An 18,369-nucleotide genomic window follows, 5' to 3' on the forward strand; every position below is an offset into this window, starting at 1 on the left:
CTCATATTCATGTCTGATAAACTGATGAGAAAAAACCATAGCCTTATTAAATACGTACGTATCTAGTAAACAGTTAAAAGGTATTATTGACACGGATCCGTTTACTCAGTTTTTGGATTTTAGATAAGGACTGTTTGATTCAAATTCGCGATAATTTATTCTGAAGTGAAGTGCACATATTCCGAGTGACGGATTTAAATCCCAAGACGATCGATCCCAAATGACGGATTTGAAAATTTGATTACTTTAGGCTATGCTCCGTAAGACAGTACGCAGAGGAAGAGAAGGGAGAATCACTGTGCAGAGGTAGAATTTCACTGGCTGACCGGTGTCACTCACTTGCTTCAAAAAAAAATAAAATAAAAAAGAGAACAGAAGAGAACAACACTGTACGAAGGAAAAACTACACATAATACTGACCCCCACCATCACCCCCCGAATAGGCAGCGGATAGGCATTCCAAGTGACAACTCTTTGCAGCGCTGCTGTGGCGCCTCTCTGAAATCTGAATAGAATACAATTAAGAATTAACACAACTTATCTTTTTCCCTTGAATTCAACAAAGGCACATGACCAAACAGAAACACAGGTCACTCCACTTGAATTCAACAAAGGCGGGATAGGATACCAATTAGAATAAACAATCTTTTTCCCTTGTCCAACCATCTTGTCAGAATAAACAATCACAACGAGCATCATGTTTGAAGAGACTAAAATAAATTAATGGGAGAATTTCATATATACCACTCAAAAACCGTGAAATTATGTATTTATCATTCAAATTTCTATAATTACATATTTACCATTTAAAAATCTAATAACTCACATATTTACTCAATTAATCAAAAAAATAAATGAGATTAATTAAGTTTAAGATTATATAAAATATAGTTAATAGATTATTTAGTCTCTTTTCATTTTCTGTCCCTTCCTCTTTTGCGCATGGATTTATTTCCCTTTGTTTTTACGTTACTTCCCATTTTTACTAAAACTCTCTCCTCGTCTCGCTTCTCCCGCTTAAACTCGAAGAGAAGGACAGCAAACTCGGATGTAAGAATTCCAACTCCAACTTGATCGTTTAAAAAAAAGGTAACCAGTCCAACTTTTCCAACAAAACATCTCGTACTGAATTCAACGCTGATATCGCAACCTGTTATTAAAGTAGTAACTGAGTTTTGTTACTGGCTCGGTTTGGAATATCTGTTTTTAATCTTTTGTATTGGGTATAAAGGAAACTGGTTATAAGGAAAGAAAGAGAGGGTGTTAAGTTAATACTTGATTAATTATAGTTTTCAGAAATTTAAACATAATTAGTCTGAGTTTGGGTTATATTGGATAAATATGTGAGTTATTAGATTTTTAGGTGGTAAATATGAAATTACAAAAATTTGGATGATAAATATGTAATTTCACAGTTTTTGAGTGGTGTATATGAAATTCTCCCTAAATTAATTGGTTCATCATTTCATTTCATTCTATTCAAGCATTCAAAAAAAAAAATGCCTATTTGTCACATGTTGTTCCTCTTTTTCATCTCACACCTCACTATTTCTTCCTCACTCGATTGCAATGCAGCCGACCGCAGAGCCCTCCTAAATGTAAAATCCGAGTTGGGCAATCCACCCGAGCTCTCGGCATGGTTACCAGCCACCAATTGTTGTACCTGGTCTAACGTGTACTGTACTGATACCGGTCGTATATACAACATCTATCTCTTCTCCCTCAATGTATCAACTACAATCCCCAATTCATTGGGAGACCTTAGTGAGCTGCTTACCATCCAATTGCAAACCATACTGGGCATCTATGGTACCATTCCTCCTTCCTTCTCTAAACTCACCAAACTAGAGTTACTGGACTTAACTAATACTTCTGTCTCCGGACCCATACCCGACTTCCTCTCCCGTACCAATCTCAGTGCACTTGATCTTTCTAACAACAAGTTCTCAGGCCCCATACCACTGTCTCTCACAAAGTTGCCCAACCTCCGGTACCTCGATCTTAGTGGAAACAGCCTCTCTGGTACGATCCCTCCTGGTTTACTTCACGGGACTTTCCGTTTCCTATATCTATCCCGCAATAAACTCACAGGAGAGATACCTAAGGATTATGGAAATGGAGACATTGACACAATTGATTTGTCACACAACAGACTAACTAGTGATGCTTCATTTTTGTTCGGTATTACAAAACCGATGACCAAGATCGATTTGTCATGGAACCAGCTGGAATTTGACCTGACCCGAGCTGTGTTTCCTCATCATTTGGATTATTTGGATCTGAGTCACAATAAGATCAAGGGTAAAGTGCCGAAATCGCTTCAAGATACACCGTTACGGTTTCTGAATTTAAGTTACAATGAGTTATGCGGGGAGATACCGAACCGAAGGTTCATGGTATATCACAATGCTGATTCCTACATTCATAACAAGTGCCTCTGTGGTGCCCAATTGCAGCCCTGCACGACATGATCTTTCTTGATTTCACATGCCTAATTAGAGTACTGTCATGCCAGCAAACTAATAATGCATAGTTCTCAACTTCCTGCTGTTTATGTTAGCTTTATTTTTCAATTTTGAGTAATTGTTAAGAAACCAGTGTTGCTTTTCTTTCTTTTGGAACAAAGTTTGGTTAAGAGTCGGCTTTTCCTTTACATCGGTGTGCCAGCAAGTTTCTATTCTTCTATATAGAATTCAGTAAACAATGAATTATATATACTGAATTCAGTAAACACAACAAGAACGTTATTAAATAAAGCAAACATATACTGCAAGAAATTTTATACAAGTGGTAAGCAATGCCTCCAAATTGTCCTTGAAACAAATTAAAAGATTAATTACATGAGATGGATGTGCTTGATGTCATGCTATATATTATCATTTTTTTCCCTGTTCATTTGTATTTTTATGCTGTCAACATTCACCGAACCTATAAAACAACAAAATCTACTGCTAAAAAAAGAAGAACGCCTATACAGTAGCACCCGGAGCCTTAGCAGCAGTAGCAGAAGAGAGCTTGATCGACGCTTGGCAAGGCTCTCACTACGATGCTCACGCTGCTCCTTGAGGTGCTGTGCAAGAAGTTTCTGGTAGTCAGCTGCCTCGAGTTTTGTTTTGGCTATTCTCTTCTTCGTGCCAGCAATTCCTGCACGCTTCCTCTGGAATGTCAGAGGTGTCACCAGCTCTGTATCTTGGGCGCCTTGCTGCACTTCTATCCTGCATTTTTTCATCAAACTTGACCATTAATAAAACCTTTAAAATAAAAATGCAAAACACCATTAACCTTTGATTCTCTGGGAATCAGAAATATATATATGTTGTGCCACCAAACAATTAAACAATACATAAAACTTACCTAAAAAATCCATAAAGGGTACTAAAAAGCACAATGAAAACAATAGTTTGTATAAATAAAAAACTGAAAATGTACCGGTTTTGGTGGTGAAAGTGCAGCGGTAGGTGTTGACGTAATCTTCCTTGCTGAGGTTGAAGCGTTTGCGGATTTGGAGGCCCTCTGGGGTCCCCTCATCCTAGGCTTCTCAACGTCGGTCAAACCCGGTAGATCATTCTCTCCCTTCTTAATTTCCTATGCAGCGCAGCGCTCTCCATTGCGCCTTCTGTACCCACGAAAGCAATGCAAGATGTTCCTGCACAAAAAACAACCGATCGACATGCATGAACCAATTTTAGGCCCCATGTTAAATTAACAAAAGGAAACTATCTGAACAAACACATCTTATCCAATCATGTTAATGTCATTAATTAATTCTTATTTGCAAGTATAATTTAATTTGTCTAGAAACAAAAAATAAATTAAAACAAATCTGGCAATTTAACAAGTAATTGGGAAGGTTGTCGTATATATATTGAACTGCAATTATTGATGTTGAAAGAAAATAGAGAAATTAAAAACATAAATTAATAGGGACTGATGAGAATAAACACCTTCATCCCTTGGCGACCCGAGTTGGTTCAGCAAAACTAACAACCAAGCCCAGGGGCCGAACCCCAGAGTCTGAATCTTTTTCAACTTCTTTTTTATTCACATCTAAACCTATCAAATCTTAATTTAATTTATCACTATGCATATGTCATGTCAATCTATTTTAAGAAGAAGATGCTTCAATTGCTCTCCATCGTTCTTTTTACTTTTTAATTATGTTATTTGTCATCTCAATCTATTTTAAGAAGAAGATGCTTCAATTGCTCTCCATCCTGTTTTTACTTTTTCATTTTCTATTTTCTAAAGAAGAGAGAGTTAAAAGTTAAAACCATTTGAACTCTCCATCCTGTTTATACTTTTAAATTATTGTAGTTCTAGAGACTAGAGATACAGAATATGAAACCATTTCAACTCTCTCTTCTTTTAAATATATATTTTGCACAAAAATAACAAGTATTTTCTTTAAGCCACACAAAATAATTTATACACCTAACCAATCACATTTGAAACAAAATAATCCACCCTTTAATTTGCTAAAAGAGCTTTCTTTGTTCTTATTTTCAAATATACTATCTCTAATACCTCTCGCTGCTTAATTACTTTTACATTATTACATACCATCTTGCAAGACACCAAATCATATTTTATTTACTCAACTACCTTCATACCACAAAAACTTGTCTATTTGCCCAAAAAAATATCAAATCTTGAAATCTACACTCGAGAAATTTCAAAATTTGCCCAAACTGCATTTTTTGATACGGAAATTCAGCCTAAAACTGTAAAATAATTTTGCAGTTTTGGAATTCCAAAACTGCAATTTTTTTTTTGCGGTTTTAGATTTTGGCGCTAAGTTTTTATTTTTATTTTAATTAAATAGAATTTTGTATTATGTTTTAAATAGATATAAATTCATTTGATCTAAAGATTCTGAATTATTTAAAAATAATAATTTTCTATCGATCTAAAAATAGAGATCGTAAAAAAGATTCTAGAAAAAAAATTTAAAATTTAATATACATGCATCACTCATGAAGCACATGGATTTTAACGGTTTGAATTGAGCGCTTGAAGTCGATCCGTTATATTTTTAGAATTATATTCACCATATTCTCTTGATGAGTACATCACACTCTAACTTTGTCCTTATCAAGATTTTAAAATAAAATATTAAGCACAGTACAATCCTAATACGCGTGTATCATTGAACCCGGTTGCGTCTTGCATTTGCCTTTGATGTTTGATCTGATCCGTTCAGTTGACAGGACGAATCAAATGTGATGCGATGAATCACGAATTGACTCCCTGTTCCACGTGACACGTACTCCCTTTTCCTGGAAAAGTATTATCTGCGGAGTTTTTCCGTGCGGAGCTTTTAATCTGATCTGTTCGTTTCGAATCGGACGGACCAAATTAGATCTTATCCGAATTTTAAGAAAATTTAAAATTTAAAGAACTCTTAATTCAGTCCGTCCGATCCAAAACAAACAAATCAGATTAAAAGCTCCGCACACCTCCTCACGGAAAAACTCAGGATAGCGTTCCCCTTTCCCTTACCCTTCCAGCAAACAAACTTTGCTAAACACGTATCCTCTGCATTAACTCAAAAGTAAATCTTTTGAGTTAATACATACTGGCCGTTTGATATTATACAGAACCAATCTGACCGTCTGATTTTAACACGTGGACTCTTTACTATCAGTGCATCTAATGTGCACGAATTTTGAAGTAAATTATACGGTTCAGATACATTAACCCAAAAGATTCCCTTTTGAGTTAATGCAGAGGATACGAATTCCGCTTTGCTTGCATACTTCTTCTCATCCTCTCTCCATATAACACCATTCGTTCCATAAACCCCCCTCTCCTCCCCTCCCCTCCCTCCCCTCCCCATTTCTTACTAAAAATGATCCTCTCCCCTTCTCCGCTCCTCTTCTCCCCCAAGCCCATCGCTTTCTCCATATCTCCATTTCCCCAATCCATCACGTGCAAATGTCTCACTCTCACATCATGCGCCATCACCACCTCAATCTCAGCCCTTCCATCTGCTCATCTCGCTGCCGTCCTTACAGGAGAAGACCTCCCAGAGAACTATGATCAGTGTTTTCCAGTGCGGGATCCAAGCTGTCGGAGGCGGGCCGGTGTTTTGCTCCATCCAACCTCTTTGCGGAGCCCTCACGGCATTGGTGATCTAGGTGACGAGGCTCTCAGATTCCTCGACTGGCTTCATTCCTGTGGCTGTTCTGTCTGGCAGGTTCTACTTTTTCTCTATAATTTTTAGTCCAAAGATTTTCCACTCAGGGATCATGCGTTATTATCTGAAAATGTGATTCAATTAGTAGTACGATCAGTAACCAGATTACAATGAAACTTGGAGTTGATTCCGAGAAAACCAATCTCTGGTTCTGGTCCATCTCATGCCAGTATAAACAGGTCATTGCTCCCAATTATATTCCTCCTGCCCCACTGTTTTTGTAGTTTGATCACTTAATTGATCAAAGCAGGATATATGCTTAGATTTCCCTCTCTTTGTTTTTAGCTGTTTAATTGAAGATGTTATATACCGGAGCTCAGTTTATGCTTACTATCGAGTTATATGCCCAATTAACCCTTGATCTTTAGCATATCTTTCCGGTATTAGCTCATTATTTGACAGAAGTTTACTCTTAATGGTAATGCTGAAATCTTGGTTTGAACTGACAGGCCTAGCTTATTGAGTGCTTCTTTGGGTTGAAACCAGGGTTTGTTGGCTGAATTTTTGATTAGTTTAATTTTCTTGGCCATACTTTTTTTTAACTCGAGGTAAAAACAAATTTTATGTAGGTCCTTCCGCTTGTACCTCCTGGAAGGAAATCTAGAGAGGATGGATCGCCTTATTCTGGCCAGGTGACAAACTTTTGCATATCTTAAAAATATATAATATTCGTAGTTTTAGTTCTTCCCACTCTCTCTTTGTTTATGATTTTTTTTTGTGTTAAATCAAGGATAATGGTAATGGATGGATCCACTTCCCATTCGGTTGTGTTGTTTAATACAAGGTCATCTATCAATCCTGTTTCCATTCTTATACTTGTTCATCTCTATTTGGGTTACAGGATGCAAATTGTGGGAATACACTTCTGATTTCTTTAGAAGAGCTTGTAAAAGACGGTCTTTTGACAGAGGCTGAACTTCCAAATCCAATGTGGCTTCCCAAACTTTTCTTGGTTTAGTTAGTAACACCTTATATTATCTGGTTTTTTGTTCATTCTTCTGTTTATTATAATAATATCAGGGAAGCGGAACTTGTTGAATTTGAGACAGTTGCTAGCATCAAGGATCCTCTAGTAGCTAAGGTAATAACTCCTTGGTACAGCTGTGTATGTCTGGTACCTGTCATTTTGAGTTCCTTTATATGGCCAAATCTTAGCCCACAGTGTGTTCTAGGTTCATATAAAAACAATAAAATTAGACAAAAGAAGATTGGAAACTGCTATAAAATTATATAAGAGTCAGTATAACTCGGTGTTGTATCTGACTTTTGTGAATTTGATCTTGTCGAGTGTATGCGATTTTAAATAAGAGGAAAAATATCGGTTGGTGAGTGTGCTTTCTTGTTGTTCTTTACCCCACCCAAAAAAAAAGATGTAAATGCAACTTTGATTTTATAAGCTAAAATGTAAATAATAATATGTATGATGGAAACTTTTAATATAACATTTTTGTTAATCATACCATCTCATCTATGTTGTTACATACACCATAATACATGTACCATAATACATCATTGTGCTTTTCTATATACTTGTATTTAATATATACCTTTTTTTTATTATACCATCTCTTCTAAGTAATATCGTTCTTACATACACCATAATAAATCACCCTTTTGCTATTCAACATATCCTGGCTGACTTCTTCTAGAAAGTGTTAAACATTTCTAAAAAGGAAAACTGTAGTTTCCAAAGCTTTATAATAACATTAATATATAGCTCTCATTGTTGTAGGCAGCAGAGAGACTCCTTTCAAGCAAAGGGGAGCTAAGAAATCAGCTTGATGTTTTTCGAAAACATCCCAAGATATCAGGCAAGAATTCTTTAGTCTTTAGTTGCTCTAATTAAGCTTTAGATTGCAATATCAGGAGACAACCAAGCTTAATTGGGTTAACTTGAAGCATCATTGTATGAAAAAGAGGTAACTGCAGAAAATCTTGTAAGTTGAAGCTTAGTTACGTAATGAATGGACTCGTTGTTGTAATTTTACTTGCATGGATCTAGTTGCGTATTTGGAAGATTAGATATATACTTCTATTGTACTGTGCCAATTTGTTGGTTTTGATTCAACTTTCACCTAGCAGAAGTTCTGTTTATTTCTTCCTTTATTTGAGCTTAAAAGGCCATTGTTCGGTAATTGATGCTAATTTGGGTTATCATGGGCCTTAATTGTTTGATTTGAGCATGTAGTTTACACTCGTTAGGGTAAAATAGCTCCATCTGTTTGAAAGAACTGTTACCATGCCAGTCTGGTTTCATTTGTATAATCTTTTGAGTCTTCTTATTTTTTTTAGGTTGGCTTGAAGATGCAGCTCTGTTTGCTGCCATTGATAATAACATTGGGACCTTTTCTTGGTATCTGTGGCCAGAACCTTTGAAAAACCGCCATCTGGGAGCACTAGAGGAAATTTACCAAACAGAAAAGGGCTTTGTAAGAAATTTATTACAATGTTTATCTCCTCCAATTGTTAATGATATGAGCTGCAGATCACGCGTTTGGTTAATGATCTGAATCGTGGCTGCAACATGTGCACTTAACCTAACTGGTATAATATGGTGCTAATTGCCCTAAACAGCTAACTCAGCTTCAATTGATCCCTGATTGTTCAATTAAGCCTGGACAAATTCCCAGTAACAAATGCACAACAGCAACTAAACCCAATATTTTGATCCTATATCCTATTTTATACTTCAGAGAAGTTTTGATCCTATTTCCTAATTTAGACTTCAGATAAGTTTTAATCATCTTGAATTTATATTTCTACATACAGATAGATATATTCGTAGCCCAACAATTCTTATTTCAAAGGCAATGGCAAAGAGTACGAAGCTATGCACATAAACTTGGAATTAGCATCATGGGTGACATGCCCATATATGTTGGTTTTCACAGTGCCGATGTCTGGGCAAATAAAAAGTCATTTTTAATGGTAAGAAACTTATTTCTATGGCAACTTTTTCTAACAAGGGCTCCTATGCTATATCAAAGGCCAAAGGGTACACTGTTCAGGAAATGCAAAAAACTACATTGGATTGACAAACATTTTCATATCAATATCAGGTATAGTAGATCTGGAAATGCATAGAGTCAATCTGCCAAATTAAGTTATATTAGATTAGTAAATGTGGAGAGTCAAATAACCGGGATGCTTTTAGTGGTCCAAACTATATTTTGTTTCTTTATGGGACTATAGAGGATTTTTGTTAGAAAATGTATTGGCCAGGAGCTTCCACTGTAATAGTTTAAACAATGAGGTAGAAAAACTAATAATTTATACGTCAGTTACAAACTACATCTTTCCAGAGGTAGCATTAGGCAAAACTTATGTATGGATCAACATAAAGCTTCTTCATTTTTAATAAGATGGTATATTTTATGACTAGAGATATCATGTCATGACTGGTGTACCAGTTATGATGAATCCACTGGGCATATGCCTCATGAGGTTATTGTTCTATCTAATTTTTGAAATATATTTGAAGCTTATGGTCTACCATTGTAAATTTAGATATTGTTTTAATTGTTGTGCAGGATAGGAATGGGTTTCCAACTCTTGTCAGCGGTGTTCCTCCTGATGCCTTTAGTGAAACTGGTCAGCTTTGGGGCAGGTAACCTCTCTTTTCTCATTTGCTGATGGTTGGTATAAAAGAAAGTGTAATCCAGCTTCTATTTATCTCTTGAAATCTCACCCGAGTTTCTGTTTCATGCATATGATATGTCTGCATATTACTCTTTATATCTTAAAGTAACTCTTAGTTTGCATGGAACATTAGTTAATTTATAAATATAAAGAAAAGACTTTTGTTTTGTCCTAAAGAGGTGTCAAGTTTAGCTTGCAAAACAGGATATGTCATGTACACCCATCTGAAGAATAAATAATAATCGGTGAATATCAGCTGTTCCCCTTCTTTTATTGGTCTTTTCAGAAAGGGCTAAATTTTTTCTCTTTTCTGCCCTCAATTATTGGCGAAGTTGACTTATAAATAATATTTTTTGCTTTGCTGGGTCGAACATACTGTATAATTTTGATTATTTTCAGGGTTGTACATGAAATTTTCACATAAGAATCTATATAAGATAATAGGTCTAAAAACGAAAATTAACAGTACCAAACCAATCCAATAATATATTCCTTGTTTACTACAAAAAAACCTTTTGTGTTTCAGTAGATAATGCCCTGTTCAATGCTTCTATTGTATTTATCTGGTTTTCTATATTTGTTTGTAATTTCAAGCCCATTATATGATTGGAAAGCTATGGAAGCTGATGGGTACACTTGGTGGATTGAGAGAATCAAGCGAGCTATTGATTTATATGACGAATTTCGCATAGACCATTTTCGTGGACTTGCAGGTTTTTGGGCCGTTCCTTCCGGTAAGCCTTGTCATAAATAGTGCATTTTCTTTCTAAGTAATGATGATATTGATCACCTGTGTGAATCATCTTAAATACGTCTTTTCTAGAAAATTCAAACCATTGTTTATATAAATATACCGTTTTGCATTAGACATCATCCACATCATCCACCAACAACAATGCTGTTCACGTATAAATAAATTAATAAACATAAACTGTATGCATATGGTGCTGCGTACAAAATTTTTATAGAACATGACTGGCTTGTAGTTGTGTGTTTTTGCTTGGGTGATCTTTATTACACCACCATATTGTATAATTTAGCTTGGAGAGCCTTTTTCAAAATGTGTAACAATTATTATAAACAGAGAGAAAGAGATAGAATTGAAGAAGAATCTTTATTTCATTCTTGATTGTGTAACTTTACAAATGATGGAATACATCTCTATTTAAAGGCAATAGCTTAGTATCTAATAACTTGTTAATTACATTCATGCCACTAACTAATTCTATCGTTGCCTCACTTGATAATTACACAAAAGCCACTAACTGACTGAGTTCCTAGCTGTTACTGGCGCATAGCACAGATGCTTCAGTGCTATGTGTTTTGCTCCTGCAGTTTATTAATTATATATTTGTATGCAGAAGCAAAAGTGGCAATGGATGGGAGTTGGAAGGCGAGTCTTTTTTTTTATAAAAAAAAAAAAAAAAAAACTGCACCTAATGATGCCTATAGATGTTCAATTTGAAAAATAAAATAAAATAAATAAATAATTATGACAAAAAAGTCTAATGTGCTTTTGTATGCTTTCAATTGACAGTAGGCTGGACCGAGAAAGGCCTTCTTTGATGCCTTATTTCAAGCTGTTGGCAAAATAAAAATTATAGCGGAGGACCTGGTCTGTATTATTTTTAGGATATCCAATGTTTATAGTTATTATCATACCTTTAAACTGAAATAAATTATGAAATTGCTATTTGTCGTTTAGAATGCCTACATGTTATGACTTTCATCTGTAAATGAGATATATCACATTTTAATTTCTCAATTTTCACTTGTATGATGCAGTTGTTAAGAGTACTGCCAAAACATGATAAAATTGAAACTATTCTTCAGAGTACATTTTTTTTCTTAATAAGAGGCATTGAACACTGCATCCATTTCTTTAGATGCCTCTTGCAAGAATTAAACTTGTGTCTATGTTAGGCCTATGGTTATATTCTTCTGAGTATATTTGCTTTCATTAATGTATAGGGTGTGATAACAGAGGATGTTGTTCAATTGAGGAAGGCAATTGGGGCTCCGGGAATGGCAGTTCTTCAGTTTGGTAATCAATCATTATATTTTTCTTTTTACAGAATTTTTTTATGATTTTTCTATTTATCATTGGCATTGAGTATCCAGTTTTTTCTTATACTTGTCTTGAATACGTAGCTGTCAAAATTATGACTAAATCGAGTGCAACAATGCTTGATTCTGCAAAAAAAAAAAAAAATGCCATATGTCGAGTGCTACAATGGAACCCTACATGACCTCTGCAGTATTTCTTTGGTTTATTTAAAGCTACTTTTTAACATTGCTTTTTGAAGATCTTGGTAATCTAACTAATTTCTTATTTGTGAGGTAGCTTTTGGAGGCGGCTCAGATAACCCTCACTTGCTGCATAATCATGAAGCTGACCAAGTCGTATATACTGGAACTCATGACAATGACACAGTTAAGTACTATAGTTTCTCCCAAATGTTTCAATTTAGCTCATGTGTCTTCTATTCATGCGCACTTAGTTCCAATTTGACCTAATTAAGCCTTCTTTTGTGCAATTGAGCTCAGTCTAACCTAGTTTTGTTTTCCGTTATGCGGTAAGCCTGAATTTAACTGAATATTGACCTTCATATTAAAACTATGCCTCAGTTTTCTCAAACCATCTATTGCCCAGATCTCTTTTATTCAAATATGCAAGAGCTAATTTACCCATTTTTCCTTCATGTGCAAATTGAGCGTGATAATATTGTGCAATATTTCATTCTTCTTTTTCTGCAGTTGGACCGATATTGCAACTTAGTCTAAGTTGAACTAATTAAACACGTGAATTTCAATCAATTTTTTAGGTGTTGGGGTGGTGGGAACACTTGCCAGATGAAGAGAAGCACATTGTAAGTGCTTAATTATTAAATGATTAAAAATTTAATTTAGAATTTAGCTAATATACTATATATTTTTCCCATGTAAGAAGTACATATTTTGAACAATTTCTTCCCTTATTTATTTGTTTTTACAAAACTAATCATATTTGTTCTAAGACAAGTATAACTAATCGGGTTTCAGCATAAGATGGTACACCAATAGAATTTATGAAAGTTCCTTCAAATCAGTACAATTTATATTTTGTTTATTTATTTCTGATAGGTAGGGCAATATCTCTCTTTAGGGAGTGAGACAAATATCTCGTGGAAATTGATAGAAGCAGCTGTCTCTTCAGTGGCACAAACAGCCATATTTCCTATGCAAGATGTACTTTGCCTTGGGAGTAGTGCTCGCATGAACATCCCTGCTACACAGGTCAGTTTGGGTTGCTTGTCAGTTTTGTTCGCTGATTGCATAACCAGCGAAAACTTCTGACAGTCTTTTTTTTTTCTGGCCAAAGGTGCATTAGAATTTGGTTCCATTTCAGTTTTATCTGGTAGCAATATAAGAATATTCTGTCAGTAGTCTGTTAGTATTGCAATTTTTTTGCCTGTTTATAACATTCAATATCAGTAGTATTTGCACTGAGAACCTGCTACCATACTGGTTTGTCAACTTGATTTAACATTCATTGCACAATTAAATAATAATCTAGCTAAGGAAACAGAAGTGGGTGGAGGGGTGGTGAGCACAAGGAAAAAAAATGGTCAAGACCAGTACTGGTTCGATTTTGGTTGATGCCTATAATTACCCTGACTCAACTAGTCCATGCTAAAATCTTGTATATTAATCATTGATGTTCATGGTAGCCCTTTTTGGAATCAATATTCTTGAATCCAAACAGAGACCACCAACTTCATGTAAAAGAAGAAAAATGATACAACTAATTTATTTAAAAATGTAATTGATAAAACAATGTCTTATTTTTGTCGTTGTTTTTTTTTCTTTTTAAAATTTAATTCGGCAGCTAGGAAACTGGAGGTGGAGGATACCAAGCTCCATTAATTTTGATGGCCTGGAATCTGAATCGGTGAAGTTGAGAGAAATTCTAACAATGTACAATCGTATCTGAGACTAAGAATTAGCTGAAAAAATAATGTTATTGCTGGGTGTACCCTAGCAACTGGCTTTTCAACCTGTAACTTAATTGTCATATAAGACAATATATTCGCAGTTTGTTCGAATATAATTAATTTTCAAACTTATCAATTAAATTGATTTTTTATTTTTTATTTATATTTTCAAACTAATACCATTGGCAGCATTATTATCAAGCAGTCTGCCAATGATGAGCCATGGCTTGATAACCATAATCAGATTTTCAACCAGTAATATTATATTATTTACAAGCGGTGATATCAAATCGCCCATGCTTTCAAAATTTGTGTAATGTCTTTTAGTGCATTTTCTTTAGGAAAGTAGCCCCCGTCTAACCCAACAAACAGATTTGTTCATTACTGGCTTGTTTTCACGTTTATTGACATATCCAACACTTGTTAGTATTACGGGTTCTTGATAATTTCCTCTTAGCTTAAGTTTATATAAAGCACACAGTAGAGTAGAAAAAAATGCCGTGGCGTGATTACAATGTCAAGAGGTCATGGAACGCGAATGATCATGCTATGTGAGTTATGCTGTGTCCAAATGTTTCGTGATCAAACGTCACTCGCGTGATCATTTAATTATAATTTATGTTAGTTTATTCAAGATTCATCAATTGGTTAAGATCTAACGGTCCTAATTACACGTGACTTGTATGACCACGTGCTGTGTCATACAAAATTTTCTATAGTAATTACAGCGCGCAATTAATAGACATATTGTTTTATTTCGTACTATATTGTTCCGTATTAGAGCTAGCTGCACCGTGCTATTTTTCCCCCTCTAACACACATATCACAATCATATCTAGTGTTATTTATATAACTAAAAAATATTTAAATTAAAAAAAAACATATACATGATAAATCATGCAAAACACATTTTTTAAAAGAATAACAAAAAGCCCAAAAAAGGCTCAGAAGCTGAACCGAAGGCCCAAACAATAACAAAAACACTATAAATAAACACATCCTCCTAAATCGTTTCTTCTTGTTGCCTAGGATTTGCGTGCCCTCTCATTCTCCTAAAAAGGAGGAACAATCTAATCCACGGAAGGCAGCTTATGTGTTGGACTTATCAAGGAACTGACTGTAAATTTCATTACCCATCGATATAAAATGAAGGAACTGACTGTAAATTTCATTACCCATCGATATAAAATGAAGGCCTAGAAGCATCAGCTTATAAATAAGTACATAACTTTGTAAACTCATCACTATTCACTTGCCTGTGTGTTTCATATAAGCTAACAAATTGATACTAATTGTTATTTTGATTTTCTCTAATATATTTTGTATGATTGAAATGTTTATTAAATTATAAATTATGATTTTTAGAAACATCTTGTTATTAAATTTTAACTGAAAATTCAAAAGAGGTTTATTTGCAAATCATATCTAGTGCTATTCATATAACTAAAAAATATTTAAATTAAAAAAAATAACATATACATGATTTATCATGCTAAACACATTTTTCAGGACAATAACAAAAAGCCCAAAAGAATGAAGGCCAGAAATCGAACCGAAGGCCCAAAAAAACGCTATAAATAAGACATACAGTATGCGTCACCTCTTATTATCCAGCCGAAAACCCTAACCCTCTATATAAGCTAATTGATACTAATTGTTATTTTGAATTTCTCTAATATATTTTGTATGATTGAAATGTTTATAAAATTATGAATTATGATTTTTAGAAACATCTTGTTATCAAATTTTAACTGAAAATTCAAAGGAGGTCTAACATATACATATAAATCACGCGAAATACATTTTTCAGAATAATAAAAAAAAGCCCAAAAGAAGGCCCGGACCAAAGCCCAAACAATAACAAAAAAAACGCTATAAATAAACCTCCCAAGTCGTTTCTTCCCCACCTCTCATTGTCCAGCCGAAAACCCTAACCCTCTGTCTACCGCCGCCGCCGCCGCCATGGTATGACTCCGATCTAAGTCTCGCTCGTGATTGTTCTTCGATTTAGTTGCATTCTGTTTCTTACTTCATCCGTCTGAGATCTCGATTTTTTTTTTTTTTTTACCTTTCTAAATTTCTCAGGCCCCGAAGAAAGGTGCGAAGACTCCAGTGTCAAAGAAGAAGGTTAGATTTCTCAATTTTTCTATTTACTTGTACCAAATTATGCCATTGTTCTTCACTTAAGCTAATTATATTCCCTAACCTTTTAGTAAAACCTGTGTTTGTTGTTTGAATACCAGGAGAAGGTCACAAACCCCCTTTTTGAGAAGAGGCCAAAGCAGTTTGGCATTGGTGGGGCTCTGGCACCAAAGAAAGATCTGTCCCGGTTTGTGAAATGGCCGAAGGTGGTACGCATCCAGAGGCAAAAGAGGATTCTCAAGCAGAGGCTCAAGGTGCCGCCTACCCTAAACCAGTTCACCAAGACACTTGACAAGAATTTGGGTACAATATAGCTGTTCCCTCTTTGTTTAGTAATCTGTTTATGTTAATTTTCATGGTAGAGCCCTATATACTAATTTTAGTTGAAAGTGTTAGCATTTGGAACCTGGAAATTAATCCTTTAATAAGGTTGTTATGTATTTAACTACCCGGTGCTACTTGTTTTATATCATTACATCTATGATAAGAAAATACATGTTGTTCACTATGTCTATGTTGTACTGGTTAAGTTGGGACTGCTGTAAATTATTTTCTGGTAATGGGAACATATTTTCCCCATCTTCAATCCAGTTGGTATATGTAATCATATGCTGCTGCTTGAATTTTATAGTACATGTATTTACCTCAGTTGGGTATTGTACTTTTATTAGTGATATAATTTTTTTTGGTTCTGATTTGTTTTACTGTAGTTTATACATGTGGAAGTTATTTGGTCTGATTTGAATTGTAACATATCACAGCTAAATCAATTCATTGACATTTAGCTTTTTAAGCTTAACTAAAATGTGTAAAATTAATTTGTTGAGCTAGAGTGAAACAGTGCATTTTAATTACATTAAGCTTAACGTATTAACTAGCATATGTTCTTGTTTCTTCTTTGCTCAGCAACAAATCTTTTCAAGATGTTGTTGAAGTACAGGCCTGAGGACAGAGCTGCCAAGAAGGAGAGGCTTCTTAAGAGGGCCCAGGCTGAGGCCGAGGGAAAAACTGTGGAGGTCAAGAAGCCTATTGTTGTGAAGTATGGCCTGAACCATGTCACATATCTCATTGAGCAGGTATATAACCATTCTTGTGTGTTTTGTGCTAAATATTTCTTGGACTCCAACCTGAAATTCATTATGTACACAACGATCAAATATAGCCACAGTGGCTTATTTTTGTTTGGAAAATAGATGGTGGCTGTTGTTTGCTAGTAGACTCCTGTAATCTGCAGAAAAAACATGTTTTTGTTCACAAGGGCTATGGTATATTCTAGTTGCTTATTGTATTATAATGAAATTATAATGATTGTAGAACAAGGCTCAGCTGGTTGTGATAGCACATGATGTGGACCCCATCGAGCTCGTGGTTTGGCTGCCTGCCTTGTGCCGTAAAATGGAGGTGCCATACTGCATTGTGAAGGGGAAGTCCCGTCTTGGTCAGGTGCATATACTTGTTATTTTCTGGATTTTATTTGTAAAACCATTCTAATATTTGTATGGTGTTTGTTTTTACTTTTGACCTGTATTGTTGACTTTGTTTAGTTATTATAAATCTATTTATTATCAGATGAGAATAATGCATTTTTGGTTCTAAATTGGAGTTGTCTAAACCTCAGCACCCTAATCAATTGTTTTGAATGTCAGATTGTGCACAAGAAGACTTCTTCTGTCTTGTGCCTTACCTCTGTGAAGAATGAGGACAAGTTGGAGTTCAGCAAGATTCTTGAGGCAATCAAGGTTTGATTTTGATTTTATTTCTGAATTTCATTAATTCTGTGATTTTGCTGGCATATAATGCTTACTGTTTTTAAATTTTTTGTTAGATGAACTTCAATGATAAATATGATGAAATGAGGAAGAAGTGGGGTGGCGGTATTATGGGATCCAAATCCCAGGCCAAGGAGAAGGCCAAGGCAAAGGTTCTTCAGAAGGAACTCCAACAAAGGATGAGTTAGAATTTTTTTGGTGAATGTTCTAAAGTTTGTTTTGTTCTAGTGAGAGAGGTGGTTTGGTAAGAAACAACTGTTACTTGTCTTTGGTAGGTTAATTTTGAAAACCTTTTATGATGGTATGCACTTTTATATGTTGTCTCTGTTATATTGAATTTTGTCTTTGTCATTATTAGTCTTTTGAGTTTTCTTAGATTTTATACTTGTTATGTAGTTTTCTCTGCAACTTATTTGCGAGTAGAGTTTTGAACAAAAAAGATTGATGGGAAATGTATTTCAGGATATTTGAGTGTATTAACTCCTATTAACAATTACCATCCAGAAATAACTTGAAACTTCAACTGAATCTGCATAGGTTCAAGTTATTTCTGGGTATTATTGTACATGGCCTAATTGGCCCATTAATGTGCTTTTGACATCAATTAAACTTTTTCATTGCACAACTATAAATAAATTATATAATCATA

The 18,369-nt window shown here is 34.8% G+C and overlaps 3 protein-coding genes across 4 annotated transcripts; all 3 read left to right on the top strand.

Moving 5' to 3' along the window:
* Positions 1-1,496: 1,496 nt before the first annotated feature.
* On the top strand, positions 1,497-2,550 carry LOC144555389 (polygalacturonase inhibitor 1-like). The gene has a single exon (XM_078303694.1). The coding sequence runs from the start codon at positions 1,500-1,502 to the stop codon at positions 2,469-2,471; it is 972 nt and encodes a 323-aa protein (XP_078159820.1). The 5' UTR covers positions 1,497-1,499; the 3' UTR covers positions 2,472-2,550.
* A 3,239-nt stretch (positions 2,551-5,789) lies between these two features.
* DPE1 (disproportionating enzyme) lies at positions 5,790-13,950 on the top strand. The gene is made up of 16 exons (XM_078303665.1): positions 5,790-6,196; positions 6,766-6,828; positions 7,038-7,126; positions 7,217-7,277; positions 7,929-8,007; positions 8,489-8,625; positions 8,966-9,124; positions 9,727-9,803; positions 10,430-10,569; positions 11,197-11,228; positions 11,376-11,450; positions 11,807-11,879; positions 12,180-12,268; positions 12,661-12,705; positions 12,959-13,111; positions 13,704-13,950. Exons 1-16 carry the CDS (start codon positions 5,849-5,851, stop codon positions 13,806-13,808), a joined length of 1,725 nt encoding a protein of 574 aa, XP_078159791.1. The 5' UTR covers positions 5,790-5,848; the 3' UTR covers positions 13,809-13,950.
* A 1,757-nt stretch (positions 13,951-15,707) lies between these two features.
* Positions 15,708-18,077, top strand: LOC144555390 (large ribosomal subunit protein eL8y). 2 transcript variants are annotated; one of them, XM_078303696.1, is made up of 7 exons: positions 15,708-15,774; positions 15,904-15,936; positions 16,053-16,254; positions 16,858-17,027; positions 17,266-17,394; positions 17,598-17,690; positions 17,777-18,077. In XM_078303696.1, the coding sequence occupies exons 1-7, from the start codon at positions 15,772-15,774 to the stop codon at positions 17,906-17,908; spliced, it is 762 nt and encodes a 253-aa protein (XP_078159822.1). In that variant the 5' UTR covers positions 15,708-15,771; the 3' UTR covers positions 17,909-18,077. The 2 variants fall into 2 exon arrangements, with proteins under 2 accessions (XP_078159822.1, XP_078159821.1); XM_078303695.1 differs by having other exon boundaries at positions 15,709-15,774; positions 15,895-15,936.
* Positions 18,078-18,369: the final 292 nt, after the last annotated feature.

The sequence above is a fragment of the Carex rostrata genome, chromosome 6 (genome assembly GCF_964058835.1).
Source record: "Carex rostrata chromosome 6, lpCarRost1.2, whole genome shotgun sequence".
Classification (NCBI taxonomy): Eukaryota; Viridiplantae; Streptophyta; class Magnoliopsida; order Poales; family Cyperaceae; genus Carex; species Carex rostrata.

Coding starts and splice junctions, on each gene's coding strand:
- LOC144555389 (XM_078303694.1), top strand. CDS start 1,500: ATGCCTATTTGTCACATGTTGTTCCTCTTTTTCATCTCACACCTCACT.
- DPE1 (XM_078303665.1), top strand. CDS start 5,849: ATGATCCTCTCCCCTTCTCCGCTCCTCTTCTCCCCCAAGCCCATCGCT. Junction 9,804..10,429: donor ACTGGTCAGCTTTGGGGCAG/GTAACCTCTCTT, acceptor TGTAATTTCAAG/CCCATTATATGATTGGAAAG. Junction 11,880..12,179: donor AATGGCAGTTCTTCAGTTTG/GTAATCAATCAT, acceptor TTTGTGAGGTAG/CTTTTGGAGGCGGCTCAGAT.
- LOC144555390 (XM_078303695.1), top strand. Junction 17,028..17,265: donor TCACATATCTCATTGAGCAG/GTATATAACCAT, acceptor TAATGATTGTAG/AACAAGGCTCAGCTGGTTGT. Junction 17,395..17,597: donor GGAAGTCCCGTCTTGGTCAG/GTGCATATACTT, acceptor TTTGAATGTCAG/ATTGTGCACAAGAAGACTTC.